At 38.6% G+C, this 21,361-nt stretch overlaps 1 protein-coding gene across 1 annotated transcript; it reads right to left on the bottom strand.

The window, feature by feature from the left end:
• Positions 1-46: 46 nt before the first annotated feature.
• tcf25 (TCF25 ribosome quality control complex subunit) lies at positions 47-20,573 on the bottom strand. The gene is made up of 18 exons (XM_088078504.1): positions 20,240-20,573; positions 18,616-18,753; positions 18,424-18,495; positions 18,073-18,197; positions 16,809-16,874; positions 16,619-16,701; positions 15,305-15,435; positions 14,602-14,701; positions 12,660-12,753; positions 12,431-12,523; positions 10,437-10,542; positions 10,166-10,325; positions 9,910-9,997; positions 8,346-8,504; positions 8,169-8,259; positions 3,420-3,499; positions 3,195-3,270; positions 47-939 (listed from the first exon to the last, which is right to left on the bottom strand). Exons 1-18 carry the CDS (start codon positions 20,438-20,440, stop codon positions 772-774), a joined length of 2,031 nt encoding a protein of 676 aa, XP_087934630.1. The 5' UTR covers positions 20,441-20,573; the 3' UTR covers positions 47-771.
• Positions 20,574-21,361: the final 788 nt, after the last annotated feature.

Here is a 21,361-nt window from a genome sequence, read left to right as displayed (position 1 = left end):
AAGGAGGAGTATGACTTAATGAATATTTGCTATTACCAACACAAAATCCCAGAACAAAAGATTTAATATTTAATTTGTAAAAACAGGCTGAACTGATCTAAAATGCTCGTCTGGTTTAAACAAACATAAAATACGTCCATGTTCAAGTAAAGCAACACTTGTGTTCTATAGGCCTTCAGTTCTGCATTATAGATCACTCTGACCTAAGTCATCGAGAATAAAAACGTTCCTTCTGATGCTGTGGCAAAAAATAAATGTTCGAGCGCCGCAATTTGTATTTGTGAAGCAGAACTTCCATTGAACATAAAAAACAGCTTCAACTTTGCTCTTATTTCATTAATCAGTCCACGGTTTGTAAACATGAATAACTCTTTGAGAGCCAGGAAGCAGAGAAAGAAGAGTAGTGCTCTTTCTGTCTTAGTGCTGCTCACTAACAATGATCGGACATGTTGGAACTGCTAAATGTTTATTACAAATAATACTATCAACTTAAGTGACATGTCAAGTCCAATTAATCGATCTGTTTTCTGAATCTGGAAAAACACGTTCATAATCAAGTTAATTTTTTAAATCAATGCCAGTAAAGCAGAGTAGTGGACAGACTTGTTACACCAAGTCATCTCTTAATTTCATTTCATCACCTTAAAATTGTGATAATTCAAAAAAAAACTATTTAGTTGAGCCACTCCATCTCTCATTATTTCTTATTAACCCCGTTATTTTTTTTTCTAATTGGCATGTTTTTTTTCCACCTGTCTCCTTCCTCCTCTCTCAGTCCCACTCCTCCTCATCTCTGTAGGGGTTGTCCTCCCTCGGTGGCTCTTGAAACCGGATATTTGCCAGCATGTCCCTCATTGCCACCATTAAACGATTCACCTCCTGGTTCAGCTCCTGACCAGCTCTGGCCACTTCCATGTCGTCCTCCTGCCTCGGTCCTCCCTAGTTAAGAAAGGAGGGTTCGGTTAATATACAAATATCTAAAATCAAAGCACTTTTTACGTTAGCATTTAGCCTTTTGAAACTGATGAACGGCATCGCGTTCTGATCTCTGTGGAATTCACCACTATCCAATGCAAGACATTAACCGACATGTTTGATCATTTTCTTGTATTTTATGATTTGTTAAGTGTATTTTAAGAAAACTGTTTAATTGTTACCCAGGTTAAACAGTCTCACCTCACTGGAGGCACTTGATATTGCTGAATAAGGGTATCAGACACTGACGATTTGTCCTACTTTAAAAAATAAAAAAAATAAGATTTTGATACTAAATGATACCATTTGAATACACAAATAAACACAGAGTAGCAACCGGTGTTCAAAATTAACCTTTGGATTTAACAGCCTAGAGGTATGGTAGCTTAAACATATGCTTGCGGTGGATGTTTTCGCCAGACAAATTAATTAATTGGCCTTTTGGGGCCACATATATATTAGTTTCAGCAAATTTAATTGAGATAATAAGGTATTATGTTAAATACAAACTTAAAGAGGTCAGGGAAAAATGTGAAGCAAATTGTTTTAATATATTGATCAATTTAAGCCTGAATACAGTTCAACAAGTTTTGAACATTTTACTGAGGTATTTGCAATTAAATATTTAAGGATCAAACATAAAGCTATATTTGAAGGTTTTGTAAAAATTGGGGGATTAATCATTTCACTTTAAATTCAACCTCCTCTTCAGACTCTCATTTTCTACAGCTAGCACAGGTCATAAAATCTGGCCTCCTGCTGCTGATTGGCAGCGAGTGATAGTTTAGCAGAGTAGCTCGTGGTCTTGAGCGGTTAAAAGTGTATTTAGACTGGTGTCTAAACAAACTTAGAAAAAGACAGCCAGCAGAGGAAAGACAAAGCAAGCCTGCTAATTATACCAAAACACAGTGAGGACTTTCAGAATCGATTTTTAAATGATTTCCCGATCTGCCACCTCTGGAGTAAAGGTATGTTTATGTTTTTGAAACTAAACCTATTTGATTAAGGCGGAGGGAAAGATCATTTTCATGGCTGACAGAACATTCACTGTTGGTAGAGGATTAAATGTAAAATAAAGTCTTCTGTCTTGAAGTCACACACTTGATAAACCACAGTGGTCATCCTTCAACAACCAATCTGCCCGCTGTGGTTTTGTAATTCCACATCTCAGTGTCCTGCTCGACAGTAAAATGCGTTTGTCACCATATGGTAAGCCATATGGAACAAGGGATAAGCAAATATTGTATAGAGTGTATGAGCAGAAAGAGCAAACACTCATTTGTTGCTGAGGACAAAAACAGGGGCTAATGGTGACTCAAGAATTGCGGCAGTTTAAGTTGTGTAATACCATTCAAATTAAATTGATCAGTATATTGCTATTTAAAATAATATAAAATCTAATAATAAGACATGTTAACAGAGTGAATTTCAACAATCAAAAATAAAAGATGCCTTTTTAGTCCAATGGACTGAAATGGACAAAGTCACATTCTCTTTGACAAAAACATATGAAATAATACTGTATACTTTCTTTCAAACATGCAGTCTCAAACACAAAGTGCCCAACATGAGCCCCCAAGGTTAGCCATTAGCAAATGGTTAATTGGTGTGAATATTTCTAAAGTTATTTTAACAAGTTCCCATTTCTGCTTACAGTTCAACATCAAAAGATCTCGTTCCTATAAGAAAATGTCCCAAAATAATTAGGGTCAAGTAAATTTGACTTGGCTCTCTAACCCGTCTCTTTGAATTATGTTAAATAAATATATATACACTCGTCTTACTTCATTATTAAAAAAGAGACAGCAAAGCCATGGCCACAAACAACTTTGCACTTCATGAATGTTGTTATTGTTTTGCTCTTAGTGACACTAGAAAATGGTGAATTAACTGTAACAAGGTCATATGCCTTCTTTGACATTTAGCAATTGTCATCCCCTGAGGGTAACTATGATTTAAGAGGGTCATTAAAGATTTCAGCAATTGTCACACTTGAAAATAGTCAGTTCACAAAGAACTACTCCTTCACTGTGGGCTTACAAGAGGGTGAATTCAGTTTAAAGATGTTTTTGCCCTTTTTGTTACTCATGGAAGACAACAGCATTGTGTGTTTGTGACAGCGCGAATAAGACTCTCCCCTGCACCATGCAACCCCTAATCTATTCATTTTCCAGACCTATTTCCAACCAGAGCTATCTTGCCTGATCCATGCAACTCACCTGAAGGTTGAAGTTTGGCAGCAAAGACCGGAAAAACAGCGACAGTGTACTCTCATTGGTTGCACCACTGTGCTGCCTATACGCAGGGACACAAACATACAGAAATCTCATCACAGTGTAAAAGCAAATTGAGAATAGAAAGCCAGTTGGTTTTTAAACACAATGTGTGTCTTCTTTGACTGAACAATAGAATTTCATGTGCACAGATGTACGTTCCTTAATTACCTCTCTGGTCGGGTGTATGACATCACCGAGTCGAGTGGAGGCAGGGGGTCGAAGCCCATCACAGGCTGACTGGTCACCTCCTGAGGGTATCAAACAAATACACCAGTTTAGAAGCACTTCCTCTATGATGTCTGACTGCAGTGACGCATCAATACAAAAGGGCTAATCAGTATTCTATTAATACGATTGTACCAACTTAAAGCCAGGTGAGGAACCAAGTTTCTTTTTTTTTTAATATTTTATTTTTATGGAAATGCCCAAATATACAACAGAACATGTTGAAGCAGTCAGTTGGTCACCTACACATTCATTCTGTTACAGCACTAATGGAAATACATGTCAGATATCATACAATAACAGCTCAGACATCAGCTTGTGAGGTCCAGAGAATTTTTAAACCTTTTACACTGCCTAGATTTTAGACAGCATGTCACACAGCCAACTCACAGCAGGGGGCGCACCCTGGACCTGGTCATAACTTATGGCCTGTCCATTGGTGGGCCATCTGTTGTGGATCTGGCTGTGTCTGACCACTTTTGTGTGTTTTTTACAGTCACCAGTTTTAATCAACGGGAGGCCCCGGTGAGATCAGTGAGGAAACGCTACCTAACTTCTGAAGTGGCTGCAAAGTTTATCCGGATTTTACAGAGCACTCCAGCAGATATTTTACCAGCACCATGTGATTTCATTGTTGACAGTTTTAACAATAAATTAAAGACAACACTGGACACAGTGGCCCCACTTCAATTGAAGACTGTTAAAACAAAACCTACACCGCCCTGGAGAAATATGAACATCAAAAAGCTGAAGAGAAACTGCAGGAGTGCTGAGAGGAGATGGCGAAAGTCAAAGTTAACAGTTCACTACGAAATATTCGTGGAACACCTCAAAACCTACAATAACACTGTCAAACAGGCAAGAATTTCTCACTTTCAAAAATTAATCAACGACCATAAAACCAACCCAAAATTCCTCTTCTCCACAATCGACCTTTTAACAAACGCAAATTTTAATAGACCCTCCAAGATACCAAGTGACGCCCTTTGTGAGGATTTTGCAGACCACTTCAGAAGTAAAATCAATGACATCAGATCGAGTCTTTTACCGCATCAGATTTTAAGTGTCTACTCACCCGGATCATTGATTTTACCGGAGGAAACACTGGAGAGTTTTGCCCTGGTAGATCTGAGGACACTTGGTCTAGTTTTCTCCCAAGTAAAGCCCACAACCTGCCTCCTAGACCCAATTCCCACTCCATTTTTTAAAACGTTTCATGCATTCTTTGAGGAACAATTGATATACATGGTGAATTACACTCTTCAGACGCGTGTCTTCCCCACCTCCTTTAAAGCGGGCGGTGGTGAAACCCCTTCTGAAGAAGAGCAATTTAGATCCCAACATTTTAATAATTATCGACCTGTATGAACTTACCATTCTTAAGTAAAATCTTGGAAAAACTTGTGTTTAACCAAGTAAATGACTTTTTAACCACAAATAACATTTTAGAGAGGTGTCAGTCTGGTTTTAGGATGAATCACAGTACCAGACTGCCCTTGTAAAGATTTTAAATGACATCAGGCTCAACTTAGATAACCATAAAATCACTGTCTTGGTACTACTGGATCTAACCGCCGCCTTCGATACAGTAGACCATCACATTTTATTAAATAGACTGAGGAACCTGGTGCACCTCTCTGGTACTGTTCTGAACTGGTTTCACTCCTACCTCACAGATCGACACTTCTTTGTAAGTATGGATACATGTTCCTCAGGAATCCATGAGATAAAGTGGGGGTTCCCAAGGGTCAATTTTAGGCCCAACTCTTTTAATCTGTACATGCTTCCCCTTGGGGACGTCATCAGGAGTCACGGCATCAGCTTTCATAGTTATGCTGATTATACTCAACTGTACATCGCTGTGTCTCCTGATGACACAGGGCCTATTGATGCCCTTTTTAACTGCATTTCAGACATAAATTCATGGATGGCAGCAAATTTCCTACAGCTCAACCAGGACAAAACAGAGGTTTTAGTCATCGGTCCTGAAGGCCAGAAAGAGAGACTTTACCAATGTTACAGGCTTTTATAACATCACAATCTGTAACAAATCTGGGTGTGATTTTTGACTCTGAGCTTACTTTTATCCCACACATCAAAAACACAACAAAAATTGGTTTTTATCATCTAAAGAACATTAGCCAGAGTCCGCCCGTTTCTCTCTCAGGCCAGCACGGAGGTACTGATGCATGCTTTTATCTCTTGTCGCCTCTAGATTATTGTAATGCCCTGCTCTCTGGTCTTCCCAAAAGAGCATTTCCAATTTACAACTATTGCAGAACTCGGCCGCACGAGTGCGAGGACCAGAGGGCGGGAGCATATTACACCGGTTTAAAATCGCTTCATGGGCGCCCGGTGCGTTTCAGGATTGATTTTAAGGTTCTTTTACTTGTGTTTAGGTGTCTCAAAGGTCTTGGGCCTTCTTACCTAACTGAGCTGCTTTTACCTTATCAACCCTCGCGGACCCTGAGGTCCTCCGGCACTGGCCTTTTAACCATACCACAAGTTAGCTCTAAAAGAAATGGGGAGGCGGCTTTCAGTTACTATGGTACGTCTGGCTCAGGAACAGCCTCCGAGAGAACCTCAGGATCACAGACAGTGTTGAGGTTTTTTAAAAAGAGGCTCAAGACCCATCTTTTCAATCAGGCTTTTAACTAACTAACTAACTATTTATTTATTTATTCTCCTTTTTATTTTATCTTATCCCACTGTTTTAGTCTCCCATTTATTTATCTATCTAATTATTAGCGCTTATAACCTTTTATCTATTTTACTGATCACTTGTTTTCTTTGTCTTATTTATCTGTCTCAGTCCCTTACGTTCTTAGGTTTTATGTTCTTTACCTTATTTTATTGTATTAGTTTTTAGCTCCAGTGTTTCCTCATGGGGCCTACCCGGGACTGGGAGTGGTCTCTGGTCCACCATTGGGGAGTGCTGTACGTGGACTGTTTCGGGTGGCTAGAGGCTCGGCATCTTAGTGCGGGCACTCCTGTCCGCCCGGTTGATGGTCTCTGGCGGCGCCCATGGTGCTGGACCGTGACCTCTCTCAGTGAGGTTGGCCCCCAAAGGTAGCTTCTCCTCGCCTCAGGTCTCAGTGCCTAGCCATGTCTCTTTAGTAACAATTGGTGTGTGTTGGTGTATGTGTGCGTGTGTGTGGGTGGTAGGGTGGATGTTCGGTGCCTTTATGAATATGTGTGGGAATATCTACATGATTGTGTGTGTGTTGTTGCGTCTAGGTGGGGTGGGAGGGTCAGGCTGTCTGTATTTTTCTTGATTTTCATTGATGTTTTTCATTTCTGTTATTGTTTTTAATCTCTGTGAGGCACTTTGTGTTACTCTTTGTATGAAAAGTGCCATACAAATAAAGATTTGATTGATTGATTGATTGAAAAACACAATCCATTTTTTCCAGTATTGCAAAAATTTATCCACCCGGAGATTTAGCGAGAAAGTCATTCTCTCCATATTCTGTATAGTATTCACAGTATCTATCCAGTCAGTCACTGCTGGAGGAACTGCCTGCAGCCACTTTCCTGTTACAGCTTTCTTGCTGGCCGCTAGTAGTATCTTTAACAGATACCTGTCTTGCACTAATGGATAAGCTGCAATATTTCCCAGATAGATTGCAGGAAAGGAGAAGTCAATTCCAACACCAAAAATCTTCTGTATCACCCGTGTCACCCCCTGCCAGTATGACTGAATGACTGGGCACCCCCAAAATATATGGAAATGGCATACCAGCTGTTCTCCGTAGTTCCTCCAGCACAGACCCTGGAACCAAGTTTCACCATCTTTGTTGTGCCAACAATCATATTAAATACCCTCATGGGAGACTTTGGGAGAATCTTGTGTATAACAAAGATTATATGATTGTCTGAAGACCTGTGAGTCAGTTTCAGCCATCTTTATGTACATGAAACTTCCTCTTGGTTCCCTTTTTAGTGTTTTCCTTGTATAACAATTATATTTTAGAGATAAAACAATCTTTGTAAAAATAATTCAATATTTGTTGGATATTTCAAATCTTCTAAATTATCTTTAGCTGAGACTTACCTTCTCCAAACTGTTAGTCAGCAGATGCACTATTGACAGAGGGATGGATGACTTTGACTAGTCTCAGGTCAGACGAATCCCACAAGTTAGTCACACTACAAGAAATGTCAAACCTTTCTCCTTAGAAATAAAAAGGCAAGAGTGGCCACAGAGTGGTGTCTCGGATCTCTAACTGGAGTTTTCGAGGCTGATCTGTGGATGGTTACAGTTAAGAAATATATATCTATAAAATACTGACAACTAATATACAAAATCAAGAAAAAAAAGCACTTATGAGAGACTATATTTGTGAATGTGCACTATGTATAATGTCCTTTCAAATTCAATCCATATTTCCCAGTTTTAGCACGAAATCTGATTAAAATCAGGAGGCATTGGAGCACGCACTCGTGTACACTGTCAATATCAGACAATCTCTGTTTGGGATTTCAGAGAAGACACATGTTTTTGTGCAATCATTAATTTATTTAACTCCCTAACACTGCCTTGTGAGAATACCTGGAAAACCTGCATAAGAAAATATATATGTGATATTAATCCTTCTGAGACCCATAACACCTCTAGCGTCTATTGAGTGGACTGAGAACATTGTGGTTAAGGTGAATTGTGTGAAAGTGTGGTTGATGATTGTTTCTTACAAAAGGCAGACTTGAGGTGGCTTCTTTGATCTCAGAGAGGAGGACGTGACGATGGATGTTTCTCGGTGCACTCTGGTACCTCTGCTTTCTCCTGAAACAGAGTGGTGAAGTTAATGCTAATGTATGGAGCATATCTGCACAAAAATGTGGCAACAAAGCAGCTCATTGAGATCTTACTTATTCTGGCAGTCCTCCACCAGAGGGTCTTTGGCATCAACCCGACGCAGCACCTCTTTCACAGACTCTTCCAACCACAGCATCACTGCTGCCTCCCTCCATAGGCTGTGAGTCCTACCCACATACAGAGCCATCAGTTCAGCCAGGGCTGGGGGCTGCCTGGAGACAGAGAGGGTAGGATGAGCTTTTAAAGCATAATAGCTATAGCATGAGAATAAAATAATAGCCATTTGTAGCTATAATAAAGTGAATTTGTTATAGTTATAGGCTGTTAAGTATTAAATAATGTTGGGGATCTCTAGGGACACACAATTTTAATGAAGTCCAGAGGGCTACTGTGTGATTATATGCAAGTGTTATATATGTTTTTTTTCTCCCTGTGCAGCCTGGCCTCAACCCAGACTGTCTAAATACACTGTTTGTCCCCACCATCACTACAGTGACGCTGGGGGCACCTTTTAACATGTGAGACACATCAAGCTTTCCAACAAATCCAGTGTAAACCCCATACATCATCATTATTTGATGCTCAGTGCAATGGACACAGTTTAAAGAGTGTGAAAGTCAGCTCAGGTTGGGCAGGATGGGAGGTTGGTTAGGTGCAACAAACAATAGATTTTGACCCAGGACAACGGTGTCGAAGAGCAACAATCAATAACATTGGTTGTTTTTCTTGTGACACACACAGCTGTCTTTTAACCACATTTGTCTCAATCAAAGTCAGGTGTTTGAAGTGACGTCTGTGCTCTCTTGCTAACCCGAACCAAGTCGTTTTATTGCCTAAACCTGACAGCTGATCTCCTCTTACCGCTGACCCCTTCTCCAACAAAACACAATGCAAAAGACTGCCCCTAGTGTCATCTTAGTAATGCCCCGGGCTTCTGCTCAAGCTACAAAATATGCTGGGTAAGGATGAGATCACGTTGCACCGTGTGACCATTTGGTACTTTTAAAACATAGCATAGTTAAAATAAATAGATGAATTTACTTCCATTATCTTTTTTTCCTTCAGATCACACTACAACTGGCTTCCTTTCCTTCAACTCTAGATGGAAATGTGAAAAATGGCTTCTCATGTTTGTTGTGCACCCAAAAATATTTTAGTTCAGTTTGACACAAGTTGCATACAGTGTAGCTTTTGTCCAGGTCCTCTTTCCCTTCAACTCCATAGATGCCAAAATGTTTTTAAGACAGTGGTGGAGCAAGTCAAATTGTATCCATCGTGCTCACACTTTGCCATCCTCAGCGAAACTCAGTAGCCTTGCTTACAACATAAACGCAACGCACACGTTTACATCTGTTTCACCACCAATTGGCTGAGCTGTGAGACAAGCACAGCTCGGTCAGAAAAACTGTTAAAGGCAATCATAACACAGAGAATTGGATTTAGATTTCAGATTGATTTTACAGCACTGTGACACAATCTCTTAAAAAATAATTATCATCTACGAATCAATTTTCCCCACCACCCCTGATATCAAAAGATTAACTGTACCATGCAACATTCATATCATGAGGTTACATGTCATGGAAAAAAATGTGAAACAAAGGGAGAATACATTACCCTATCTGGCTTTTTGGGCCAAAGAAGGCATGTGAGGCGACTACGGCATCTGGCTGCACGGTACACAGATCCAGTAGAGGAATCAAGACTGCGGAAAACACATTTACAGCAACGTAAGACAGTGAAAGGACACATTTACAACTTCCTTGATTTTAATGGCAAGTAATACCCACAACTTTATCGAGATACTTTTAGTCATGCTGTAAACAATGTGAAGAAGTATTAATCATGTGTAAATCTTAGTGATTAATTTAACCTCCCGGGAACATCATGAGAGCGTTCTGCAGCATCTGGTCAGCTTTGTGTCTTTCTTTGTTGCTTTCTTCAGAATCCACATCTTCCTGCTGACTGAGATGGAAATGGGTAAGTGCAGTCGAGAACGCAAAGTTTGGCAGCTGGGACAGATTTCGGTGCTCCTGAAATACCAAAAAAAAAACCCATCTGTATCTGACTGAAACATTAATGCATACACACACACACATATATACACGTACATGCACACATCTGCATGTTACAGCACACTTTACCTCCCAGTCTTGATGTAACTGGAGGAGAGACTGGTATTCTCTAGAGCGCAGAGTCAGGTAATCGATGAGCAGGAGCATGCAAAGTGGGTCAGAGTCTGGATCCAAACTGGAAAGAGTGAGAAACAAATGATTATGGCAGCCACTTGACCTAACATCTGAATCCAGCACAATTACTCCAGGGTGGAACATTAAAAACAGCATGTGGAACACACTGTTCTATCCTGAAAGGCGCCGCTGGTTATGGCTGTCATTGAGCTTAATTTTGAATGGTTGCAAATCAGTGTGAAATACATTAGATGCCAGACACCAGATAGCATCAACAAACCCACAGCTATTTGCTTTTAGGGTGCAATTTTCAATCTTGAGCTGCAGACCAACTTCAGTAACCAAGGAGTGGCTCTGCTACACACATATTGCTACTGACAATTACAGTAAAAAAAAAACAACAACTGGTTTTCTGTTTCTTTCCTTCAAAATCCACCACATTACTTTAATACTATCTGAGCTGGCATTATGTCAGATAAAATAGTTTTTGTTTGAATAACTGGGGTGTAAATATAAAAGTATTGCTTCTTTTCTCTAAAACACAGTAATGGCCGTGTTAATCACATCGTGTATGTCAAACCATCCTTCAAACTGGTTCTGTTACTAATCATGTAGTCGTTTAAGGCTGACGGTGATTTATTTACTGCTGGTTAGAGAGGGACAGCTGTCAGCTTTTATTTCCGCACTGCTGCTTTACAAAAACACCAGAACATAGCTGTCATTAAGTAAGGAAGCCAGAGTTTGATAAAGTCATAGATAAGCACTGACCGTTGTATGGTGGGCTAATGGCCGCAGCGCCTGGAAAAGCCCTCTTCATACACAATAACGACGGCATGTATGAAGCCTAATGGACAGTAAGTGCCATTTGTACCAGCATGATAGCGGAGGGTCTATATTCTGTAATGCAATTGCATTGTTTTGGGGTTTTATATCATATAGACGTTTGTAACTTTGTAAAGTATATCATCTTGGTCAAACATCATACATTAGCATACATTGCACATTTTACGATTTGGAAGGTAACACATTCAGGTGTTTTCCACCATAACTCTGACCCATTGATCAGTAGCCACACTTGTCACAGAATGAAACAGAAAACCACCTATATTACTTTTTAGCCATTTTCCTACTGCACAAAAAACGTACTAACACCTGCTCTCACATTTGGCTTTTTTGTTTAATGGGAAAGGTTACAATCAACATTTATTCCAGGACAAACTAATCTGCAGTAGCCGTGGACATTTATTGGCTCCAGCTCTGGTCAGCTTCCATCGGCAGATTGAAAGATGTGCACATAAATCACCCTGGTACTAAAAATCCAGACTGGATTCATGAATGCCGTGGCAATATTTATGTGCATTCCTTGTTTACACAAGCACTATGAAAACTTCTTTCTGCACTCAATTTAGATAGAAGATATAATTGAAGAGAAGATATAAAAAAGTGACCACTGTAACATTTTCATTGGCCTCCATGCTGCTTTCTACAGTCTACCAACCTGTTTTAAAGCCTGTCCGTGTCAAACCAGTATAAAACAACAAACGCACGCACGCACACATACACATACATACACGCACGCACACATACACACACACACACACACACACACACACACACACACACACACACACACACACACACTTGTCAGCTGTAGAGGTGTGTACAGATCTCTAGTCTAGTGGCATTGGAAAAGCAGTCAAACGCGAGAGAAAAGAGCTTCTAAACTTCCAATCTCCCTCTTAATGTTGGAATAGAGTGGTAGTCAGAGATAATGGGAACAGAGTAGATGAGGCAGTTATACAGAAACCGGGGAAGTTATGACTGTAAACAAGGTAAAAGCTTGGTTACTGATCACCCTATAGCTGGAGAAGTGTTTATTGTGACATTTACTGCCTTCCGTTATCTCTTAAGCCTCGTCTTTCATAGTGCTACATTTATTTCCTTTGTACCTTAGGATCAGTTTGCAGTACTCTAAAGCCGTCCGTGGGCATCCTCTCTTCTCCAGGAACATCATGTGCTTGTAAAGAGCCAAATAAAATGCCCTGCAAACAGAGATGATTGAATCATTGAATTGCTGAGTCCTTCAAATTCAATTTTAGTTACAAATGATAATCTAGAGTACAACAGATGACTCACAATATCAAAACAAAAAAAAAAGTGGAAAAAGAAACAACAAACCTGTTCTCTGGTCGCAAATAATCAAGTCTGCTGCTACCTGAAGTCAGACTGAATAAAGGGTGAAAGGCGCACTCAAAGCTGTACAAGGCCCTCTCTGAAAAAAAAAACAAAATTAAAAAAATTAATTAAAAATCAATTATATCCACAACAAAAAAATAACATTTCTCAGAGGCATCAGCAAGCTGGGTATGACACAATGTACAGAAAGCAGAATTGAACACATACAACGATGCAGGTGCCGAGCTGTGTCAGTTATGCTCTTCTCACAGATAATCACCTCACCAGCAGAGTTTTGCCCCCAAAGACGAGAAGTTATACCTCTAGTCTTTTATATTACATGGAAAATTTTAGCTTTGAAATTAAGGAGAGGGCCCGTGAAGTATTGTGCTTTGCCTAGAGCTTTCACTTTGTAATGATCATTGTTTTGTGGGTTTACATCTTAAAAAAGCACACTGATGCTGGGCACTAAATTTATCACAATTATTTAATTTGACAATCTCAAAAAATTAGGAATTATCAGGGATTTGACTAAAGCACTTGCATCAACCTGAGAATGCATCTTAAATGAACATATTCACTCATTCTAATAAGTGAATACTGTGCTCTAAAGAGATGGGTACTGTTAAGATTTTAATGGTATGACTACTCTTGCTGGTACTGCTTATCAAAAAGATACTTTAAATGTACTCTTTTACTATTTGTAATAGGAAAAAATGAAACAAATGAGAAAAAGAATTACAATTGCTTTATTTTCTCTGTATGTATGGAGTATATTTTCATTCTTCAACAGGATTGTTTTGAACAAATCACTGTTATAGACTCTATAATGTGATGATGGAAATGTAAAACGAATGAAATAAACAGCTATTTACTGAAACAACAAAAAATACAACACTAGGGCAACACACGTGGTTCGTGCAGGTGGGCTGCAAAGGATGTAACAGTTGTTAGCAGTTCCTCTGGAGAAAAATCAACACATTTGCTATCTTCAGCAGGTATCGGGATGTCTCCTGGCTTATAGTGATCTCTGCAGTAGAAGACACCTTAACGCTCCTTGTAGATATGAAAAAACAAGAGATAGACTACAAGCATTTCTCTGCCTTCGTGTGATGCATGTTTCTGGGCTTACATACAAAAGACTCGTAGCACTTGTGGCAACAAGCATTGTCAAAACAACTCTAGTAAACTGTCACCTGACTAAAAGCAGGATTTATCTGTGTGTGTGTGAGTGTGTGACAGAGAGAGAGAGAGAGGCAGAACTGGCTCTGCCCTCCTGCTCGCATGTACAGCAGGCTCTGACACAAAGATCTCTTTTCTGGATATGGAATAGTAAAAACGCATCAGACAAATATTTCACTCTAGTTGTATATTACAAAGAGAGTTGGTGAGATAAATAGGAGCAAAGATTACCTTTATGTAGCCTAAATAAAAAGAAAATTGTACTTTCTCCAATACCAACACGAGAACCAATAACATAGAAGTACAATTGTCTTTACATTTTAGGCCTGGGGCCCATTTAATTCTTGGCTTTGGTGCTCAACCCTAGCTAGCAATACACTGATGAAACTAATGCACTACAGTGCAGGGTCTACAGCACCAAATATAAGGTGATTAATTAATATTCACAAATACACAGTATTATACATAGTACAGTGCTGAAAAAAACATTCTTGAAAAGCCAAATAATGCCTGAACAGAGGGACTGTGTCACTTATTGCCTATGCCAAAATATTCACTCTATAAAGGCATATTTTGGACAAAAGGAGCTATTCTTGAGCAAAAAAACAACTCTTTAGGTGAAATGTTTTATAATAGCTTAAGAAATCAGAGCGTCAATTTGCCTTTAAACCACATCAATCAATTGATTTTTTTTAACAGTTTCTGCTTAAAGGTCTTTGGTATGGAATGAATGTGATTTACATAAAGAGACAATGATCCTCACCGATGAGGTCCCTGGCCATCTCCTGATCCTCCTGTATACGGCAGACATCAGAGAGCTGCAGCAGAGAATCAATGTGGTAGGGGTTGAGCTGTAGCAAAGCCTGGAGAGAAGAAAGAAAATAGACAATGGTGAAACTGAAAGAGATGGACATTAAGTCAGAACACAGAAAAGGTTTTCTACAGGATTACGAGGCATGGGTTAAAATTGAATAAAGTGCATATAGCTATCTCTATAGTTTTGTCAGTATGTTTACGTGCACAAACATGCACACTGCCATTGCCCTGCAGAATAACCATAAAGCTCAACATCTAAACTTAAACTCATTAGAGATACAGGCAGCATACATTTAAGCTCAGTGAAATGATGTCTGTTTTGTGTTTTTAATCACTGGTACTAGACGATGCTGAAGTCTCTCCTTAGGTTTTAGGTTTTCAGTCTTATGTGACTTAGAAGTATGTTATTCAAGTTACAGTTGTCCACTGATGACAATGATGGTGATTCAACAGAATCGTTTCATGTTGACTCAAGTGTTGAAAAGGCTGGAATAAAAATACATTGTCAGTCAGTGTTATGTGACTGTTCTTGCCCCCTCATATTACTGATTATTTTATGAACAACAGTCTCACTGCCTCACTAAAAACACCAATGCATCATCATTAAACTGACTGCCACCAAAGTGCACAGAAGAGACAAACTTCTTTACCACGATGTTGTTGGGATCCATGGACTCGACGGCATCCAAGAACTTGAACTGTACTTGTTGGTAGTCCCGACTGTGCTCAAAGGTGAAGTACTGAATGCCGTCCTTTGACTGCAGTAAGGTCATTGAGATTCCTGTAGAGACATTGAATCTGATAAGCAACAGTATGTGACAGATGAGCCCTTGCAAATGATATCAATGCGTATAAATGTCTCATCGTTCCAGCTGTCGCTATAAAAGCAAAAGAATAAAAATGACTAATTAAAGCTAACTGTAGCTGATGACTTACATATAGTGAGTCTGTCTATGCTGCTTCACAACCATTGTGTTACCTGCAGTTTAACAATACTCTTAAAAAGAAGATTATTGCTCAGTTATTATTTATAAAAAACTTTTTGATTGTGCTAAAATAATTCTAATAATGGCATCTGATGGTCAAATGAGAATTCTCACAGAGCTTTAAACCAAGCTGCAAGACATCCTAGATTTTTGTGGTGATAGAACAATGTTATAGCATTATGGAGCTGTTGGATGTCACAGTCTGAATCTCTGATCATGCTGTTGCTGCTGGGCAATTCTGGTAATGTATTTTGATCTTGATTATAAGGCCATGTTGGTCATACTTTTATATTCATGGGGATCACAAGATAGTCATCATGTATTATTCTTATTGCTGCTCACTGAGTCTGTGATAATCTGGCTAATGTTATTTCATGTTTGGTCTTCATGTTGCACTCTGTATTGCAAAATGCATTGCTTTTCAGGGACAAATAAAGTTGAAAGTTGAAGTTGAAGGTTGAGAGAGTCAGCAACTATACTGAACAAAGTACTAGTGTACTGATAAGTCTTGGTTTTTCACTTTAATTGCTATCAAAGTATACATTTGTGGGAAAAAGGAATGACTTACAGATTTCATAATGCATCAATAATGACTTTCAGTGTAACAAGGAAACATTCACCCTGTACTTTACACTTTACGCCTCCCATTCATTTGAACGTCGGAAATTTGCTAGGCTGCAGCTGTGGTGCTGCAGGCGGAGGTAAAAAAAATTTAAATTAATGTAGCGGCCTGTGGTGCGAAGTTAAAACTGATTCAAGAAACGAAATCTGACGTCACTGCTGCGGTCTGATTGCTGGTTACATCAGCAATCAGACCGGAAAGGCGCATGCAGTCCACTGGAACAAGTTATAGTCTCTTTCTATTTTAAAAAATGATTATGAGTAACAGAAATTAAGTCTGCTTTAACATATTCTGTGCATCCTCCTATAAAGGAGGTCACGGAGGTGTAATTTAGATGACAGTAAAGAAAAGTCTACCTGGGCGGCTGAAGCGAGGCCAGCTTTCCTTAGGACTGGTCATCCAGGTGCTACGGTGAAACTGTCTGTTTCTCTGTCGAGGTCTTTCAGAAAATAAATAAATTTTTAAAAAAAAGCACAAAAATATACAGTGTAAGTGCAGATATTAAAATCGAAACAATCCAACAAACTTTTTCACTTTTCTTTTTACCTTTGATCTCCCTGAACAGCTCGAGCCCCAAAATATCTCTTCAGCTCTGTCTCTGGGTTGAGGTTCCTAATGAATTGACACAAGAAATGACGTTAAGATCTTGACAGGCTGAAAGGCAATGTGTGCCAGCCGATGAAACACATTCCAAGGAAAACACAGGGGATATCTGATTTGATATTTTCAACATGTTTGCTTTAGACTACTCTACCACATAAATGCAAAAACCCACAATCAAAAACAACAAACAAACAAAGAACAACATAATTCTGATATAATTTTTCTGTGATTTTCAAGCTCTAACATTTACAAGTTGACTGGTAACCATACCGGAGAAATAGTTTACATATGGAAGACGAGATTAAATAAGTAATCACTGGGACACCTAATCCAAGTCTCATAGTTGGTAATAGTGTGTCACTGTACAGAAATGTTTTGAAGTTAGCAGCAAAGCCAACTCTTAAACAAAAACGTCTCATGTAATATATGACAGACACTCCATCAATGACATAATGGCCGTGCAGAGGTTGCACATTTAATTTTGGGCAGCAGCTCATGAAATCACATGTAAACATCTAATTAAAATGGTGAGCTCTGATGTCACTGGTTGTGTGGCCAGATGTTCAACACATCTAAACAATATTCACAATATGATTGATATGAGCTGTGTGTCACTTGGCTGTTTGTTGTACTTTATTTTTGATTGTTGGTGATGTTGTTGCGGAGCACTTTGTCGTGATGTCTGTCTGCTGTTGTAATGCCTTTTTGTTGTGGCTGTATTTTTCTGACAGTTGCCACGGACACAGAGAGTTTCTGAGAGGATAAATGAACTAAGTAACATGTTTTAAACCTTTTGCAATTCTGTGTTGAGTCAGTGCAGTGCATCCTCTGAGCTAGACAGTCTGCAAATCATGTCATTTTTTTGAGTGAGCCAAGCACCATCACATGGTGACAATTAGGAATCACAGAAATATATATTCCTCAATAATAAGTGAGACTACTCAAGTCAACTTAGCTGTGCACTGCAAAAGTGTTATTTTTGTATTACTACTCTAATAAACATCCATGTATGTGTCAGCTTTAGTGTATCGAACACAACAACTACTGGGAGTAATACAGTACACTGGAAACCAGAGTGTTGTGTGCGTGTAAATGTACAGATTAATATTTGTGTCACAAGCCAAGGCGAGCCTGGGAGGTGTAGAAAAAAAGATATCTGATCTGAGTCTATCTACTTTGTCTACATGAGAGATGTTGGTCTCATCACCTGTGCTCCACGTGTAGCACAGATCTTCTGTCGCAGCCTCCACAATCTTCATTTTGCAAACTCACACCATTGGAGTTCTCCAGGTTCTCCAGCAATAAATCAATGTTATCTTCTGGTGCAGCCTCCTAAAATTCATTTTAAAAAAGACAATGTTTACTTGTTGTTCCCTTGCCAAAATAAGCTAGTTTTGTATGGTGTGACTGTATTTTCTGGTTCTGAAGAATTATTGAAAGACAGTGTTATAATCAGCAAAATACTTTAAATTCCAGGTAATGAAAGCTGACGAAAACATAAATAAACTGGTCATTAAATATGTTATAATTTATTGTAATTCTTCTAAAACACATTTACCTGTACATTTTCTGATGTCACTTTTGTCTTTTTCTTTTTCTTCTTCTTTTTAACTTTATCTCCAGACAAAGACTGTTAAAAAAGAGAGATGACAGTTTAATCTACAAAAGATGTACATTTAAATCAGAAGACTATCTAAGTCAAATCAGAGGATCACAGACAGTCATGGTTACCATGTTGCTTCATCTTTACCTTTGTAGACACTTCCTCTTGTAGTTTCTCATCATCTCTGTTCTTATCCTTTTCTGTGCTACTTGTTTTATTTCCATCTGGTTTCTCCGCCTCTTCATCGGGTGAGATGTGCTCTGCCTCATTGTCTGCATCACCTATCTAATAAGATGTAATATTGGCAAGAGGCATGTTAGGTAAAGCAGCGCTATAAGTGCTATAAAAATGCATAGTTAGATGGAACATTGCAAAAAGATTTGACCAATGTTGAGACAACAAAACCACCAGTCATGGATTGGATTTGTGGTTTGTGGCGTGAATAAATAGTAATTTAAAATTCAGTTTAAAGGTCTTTTAACTGGCTGGTGTGAACAGCTCACACATTTTGCTGTGACAAAAAACAAACTTAAAGGCTAGTGGCATTTTGTCGTACATTCAGGATCAGCCTTATTGACAAAGTTTTTGAGCACATAAAAAGGAATCTAACTCTGTTTTTTGTTGCTCTGAATGTACATACACATCTTAAAACAAGTACAACAAATCTGAATAAGGTAAGCACAAATGTTTGTCTACTAGCTCCAGGTAGAGTGCAAAAGGTGCTGGAAAATACAATGACAAATGTACCATTACTACCATATCCATTAGTGTTAAACGAAACAACTGAAAAACAATGAACACAAAGTTTTAAAAGTCATGCATTAATTTAGTAAGTCATGCTTTATGATTCTGACAAGGGATGACAGTTGCTGCAAAGTAGGTGTGAGCTTAATATAATAATGTAATGTCTGAGTTACAGTGATCCTTTGCTTTATAAAATCAAATGTCTAAATATGTGTTTAGAGCTAAACATTTTGGAAACCTTGCCCTCACTAATCTTGACATGTTTAAAGCCATAAATCAGTCTCTACAGATGACTGATGCCATCATAATTATATTTAGCCCCTGAGTCCAATATGTTTCGCATCTGTCCCCATTTGTACTTTGAAACTTTTAATCTTGGTGCCCATCTTGTACTCTTTAGCATAAGAGAAATTTTATTGCTATGTGACCTTCTAGGTTAAATAAAGGATAAATAAATAATAAATAAACTATATACATATTTCATCAAGTTTCTATGTACTTTTTTTTTAATATAATCGTTATCTCAGGTAAGGCCTGTACGTATGCATCAACTTGACTTTTTTAGTTTGAACATTCACATCTGTCCAAAATTTGATTACAAATTAATAGATACTTGTCTCTTTACCTCAAAAACGAGAGAGAGGCAAGTCGCTTGCGGTGAAGATTTTATTTAACTATAGTTGTGTCTTTATTTTGTGTCATTTTGAGTACAGTTTGAAGCTCGTAAACGTGCGCTTGTACACAGTATTGGACATTTTTTTGTCAGTGTTTTCTTATGTTTGTGTCTGTGCACTTCTTCCCAGTGATCTTCTACAATGACAGTTTGCTAGACAACTTTGCAGTCATGTATCAGAGTTTAACAGTTGGCTAGACAAGATGGGAAAAGAGCTAACGTTCACGCCACAAAGCTAGCTTGATTTAGCAAAGTTTACCAACAGAGAGCTCGCTGTAAACACACCAGAAACACGTGACAACGTTGTGTTTAAAGCAGCATGTAGCTGGTTAGGGAGTTACACTATCACCTTACCAATTCATAAATGTTGCTGACGTTTTTCTGCGCCTTGTTTTTCTTTGCCTTTCGGCTGCTAGCTTTGCTATCAGACGGTGGAGAAACATTAGCCGTGTCCAGCTGCTCCTCCGGGCTGTCACCCAAAGTTAGATCCCCGAGGTCCAGGGCCTCCTGACCCCGCTGTTTCCCTCGGAGCCTCCGCAGAGCCCGGGTAGACATTGTCCACTGTTCATGGGACACATACACGTCAATATTCTCGATTAAAGTCGTTTCTGTGTTGATGACAGGCAAAGCAAACCAATGCAATGAGGGTCAATTGCATTGGTTTCTTCTTCTTCGTCTTCCTGTGAAGCTTCTGGGCCCGTTACTGCCCTCCACTGGATAAAATTTATATTGGTGAATTTTGGCTATTTTTATTTTTACATAGTCCAAACATGTCAACCAGCATTCAACGTAAATATGCCAGTATTAGACAAATATATAATTTTCAATCATTTTCTTTTGAATTCGCCATAAATAAAAAGTCAATAGGCAAAGCAGCTAAGTAGAAACACAGGATCAAAACCAGAATCAGAAATACTTTATTAATCCCTGTGGGGAAACTGTGGTTTAGAATAATATAGAATAGGAGACCTTCATTGTCATTGTATTGTGCACACCGAAATTAGGAATGTGACTCCTGGTTGCTGCATAAGGGTTAAAAAAACAAACAAAAAAATAATAAATAATAAATAATACTGTACTGTAATAAATACATAAACACATTGCAACACATAGTTATATGCTACAATATTTACACTAGCATGTAGAATATTTAGAACTATAAATATGTATAATATGCTGGGTATGTGAAGTGTAAAAAATATTAAAATGTGTCCTATGCTACAATAGAATCTATAAACTAGTAGACAGTTAGACATAAAGTATGTGTATGATGCTACAATGTACAACACAATAACTAATAAATAGGAATAAGAATATAGCTTAAACAATATAATATATGTGCAATATATGTTAACTATACATTCAAGGGTGGGAAGAAAATTGCACAGTTGAACAATTGTACCAATTCTAGTTCAGTTAAGTGTGTTATGAATATTGTCAGTCTTTATTGCATAGATGACATGTAATAAAAATATT

This window comes from Plectropomus leopardus, chromosome 1 (assembly GCF_026936395.1).
Source record: "Plectropomus leopardus strain MGB_pleo_1.0 chromosome 1, ASM2693639v1, whole genome shotgun sequence".
Lineage (NCBI taxonomy): Eukaryota > Metazoa > Chordata > Actinopteri > Perciformes > Serranidae > Plectropomus > Plectropomus leopardus.
The sequence above is the reverse complement of the archived record's forward strand: the minus strand, read 5'-3'. Positions and strand labels throughout refer to the sequence as shown.

Excerpts from the sequence above, each read along its gene's own strand:
- tcf25 (XM_088078504.1), bottom strand. The coding sequence starts at position 20,440 with ATGTCTACCCGGGCTCTGCGGAGGCTCCGAGGGAAACAGCGGGGTCAG. Across the intron at positions 12,524-12,659 it reads TATTTGCGACCAGAGAACAG|GGCATTTTATTTGGCTCTTT; the intron begins GTTTGTTGTTTC and ends CTCTGTTTGCAG. Across the intron at positions 940-3,194 it reads TGCCAAACTTCAACCTTCAG|GGAGGACCGAGGCAGGAGGA; the intron begins GTGAGTTGCATG and ends TTTCTTAACTAG.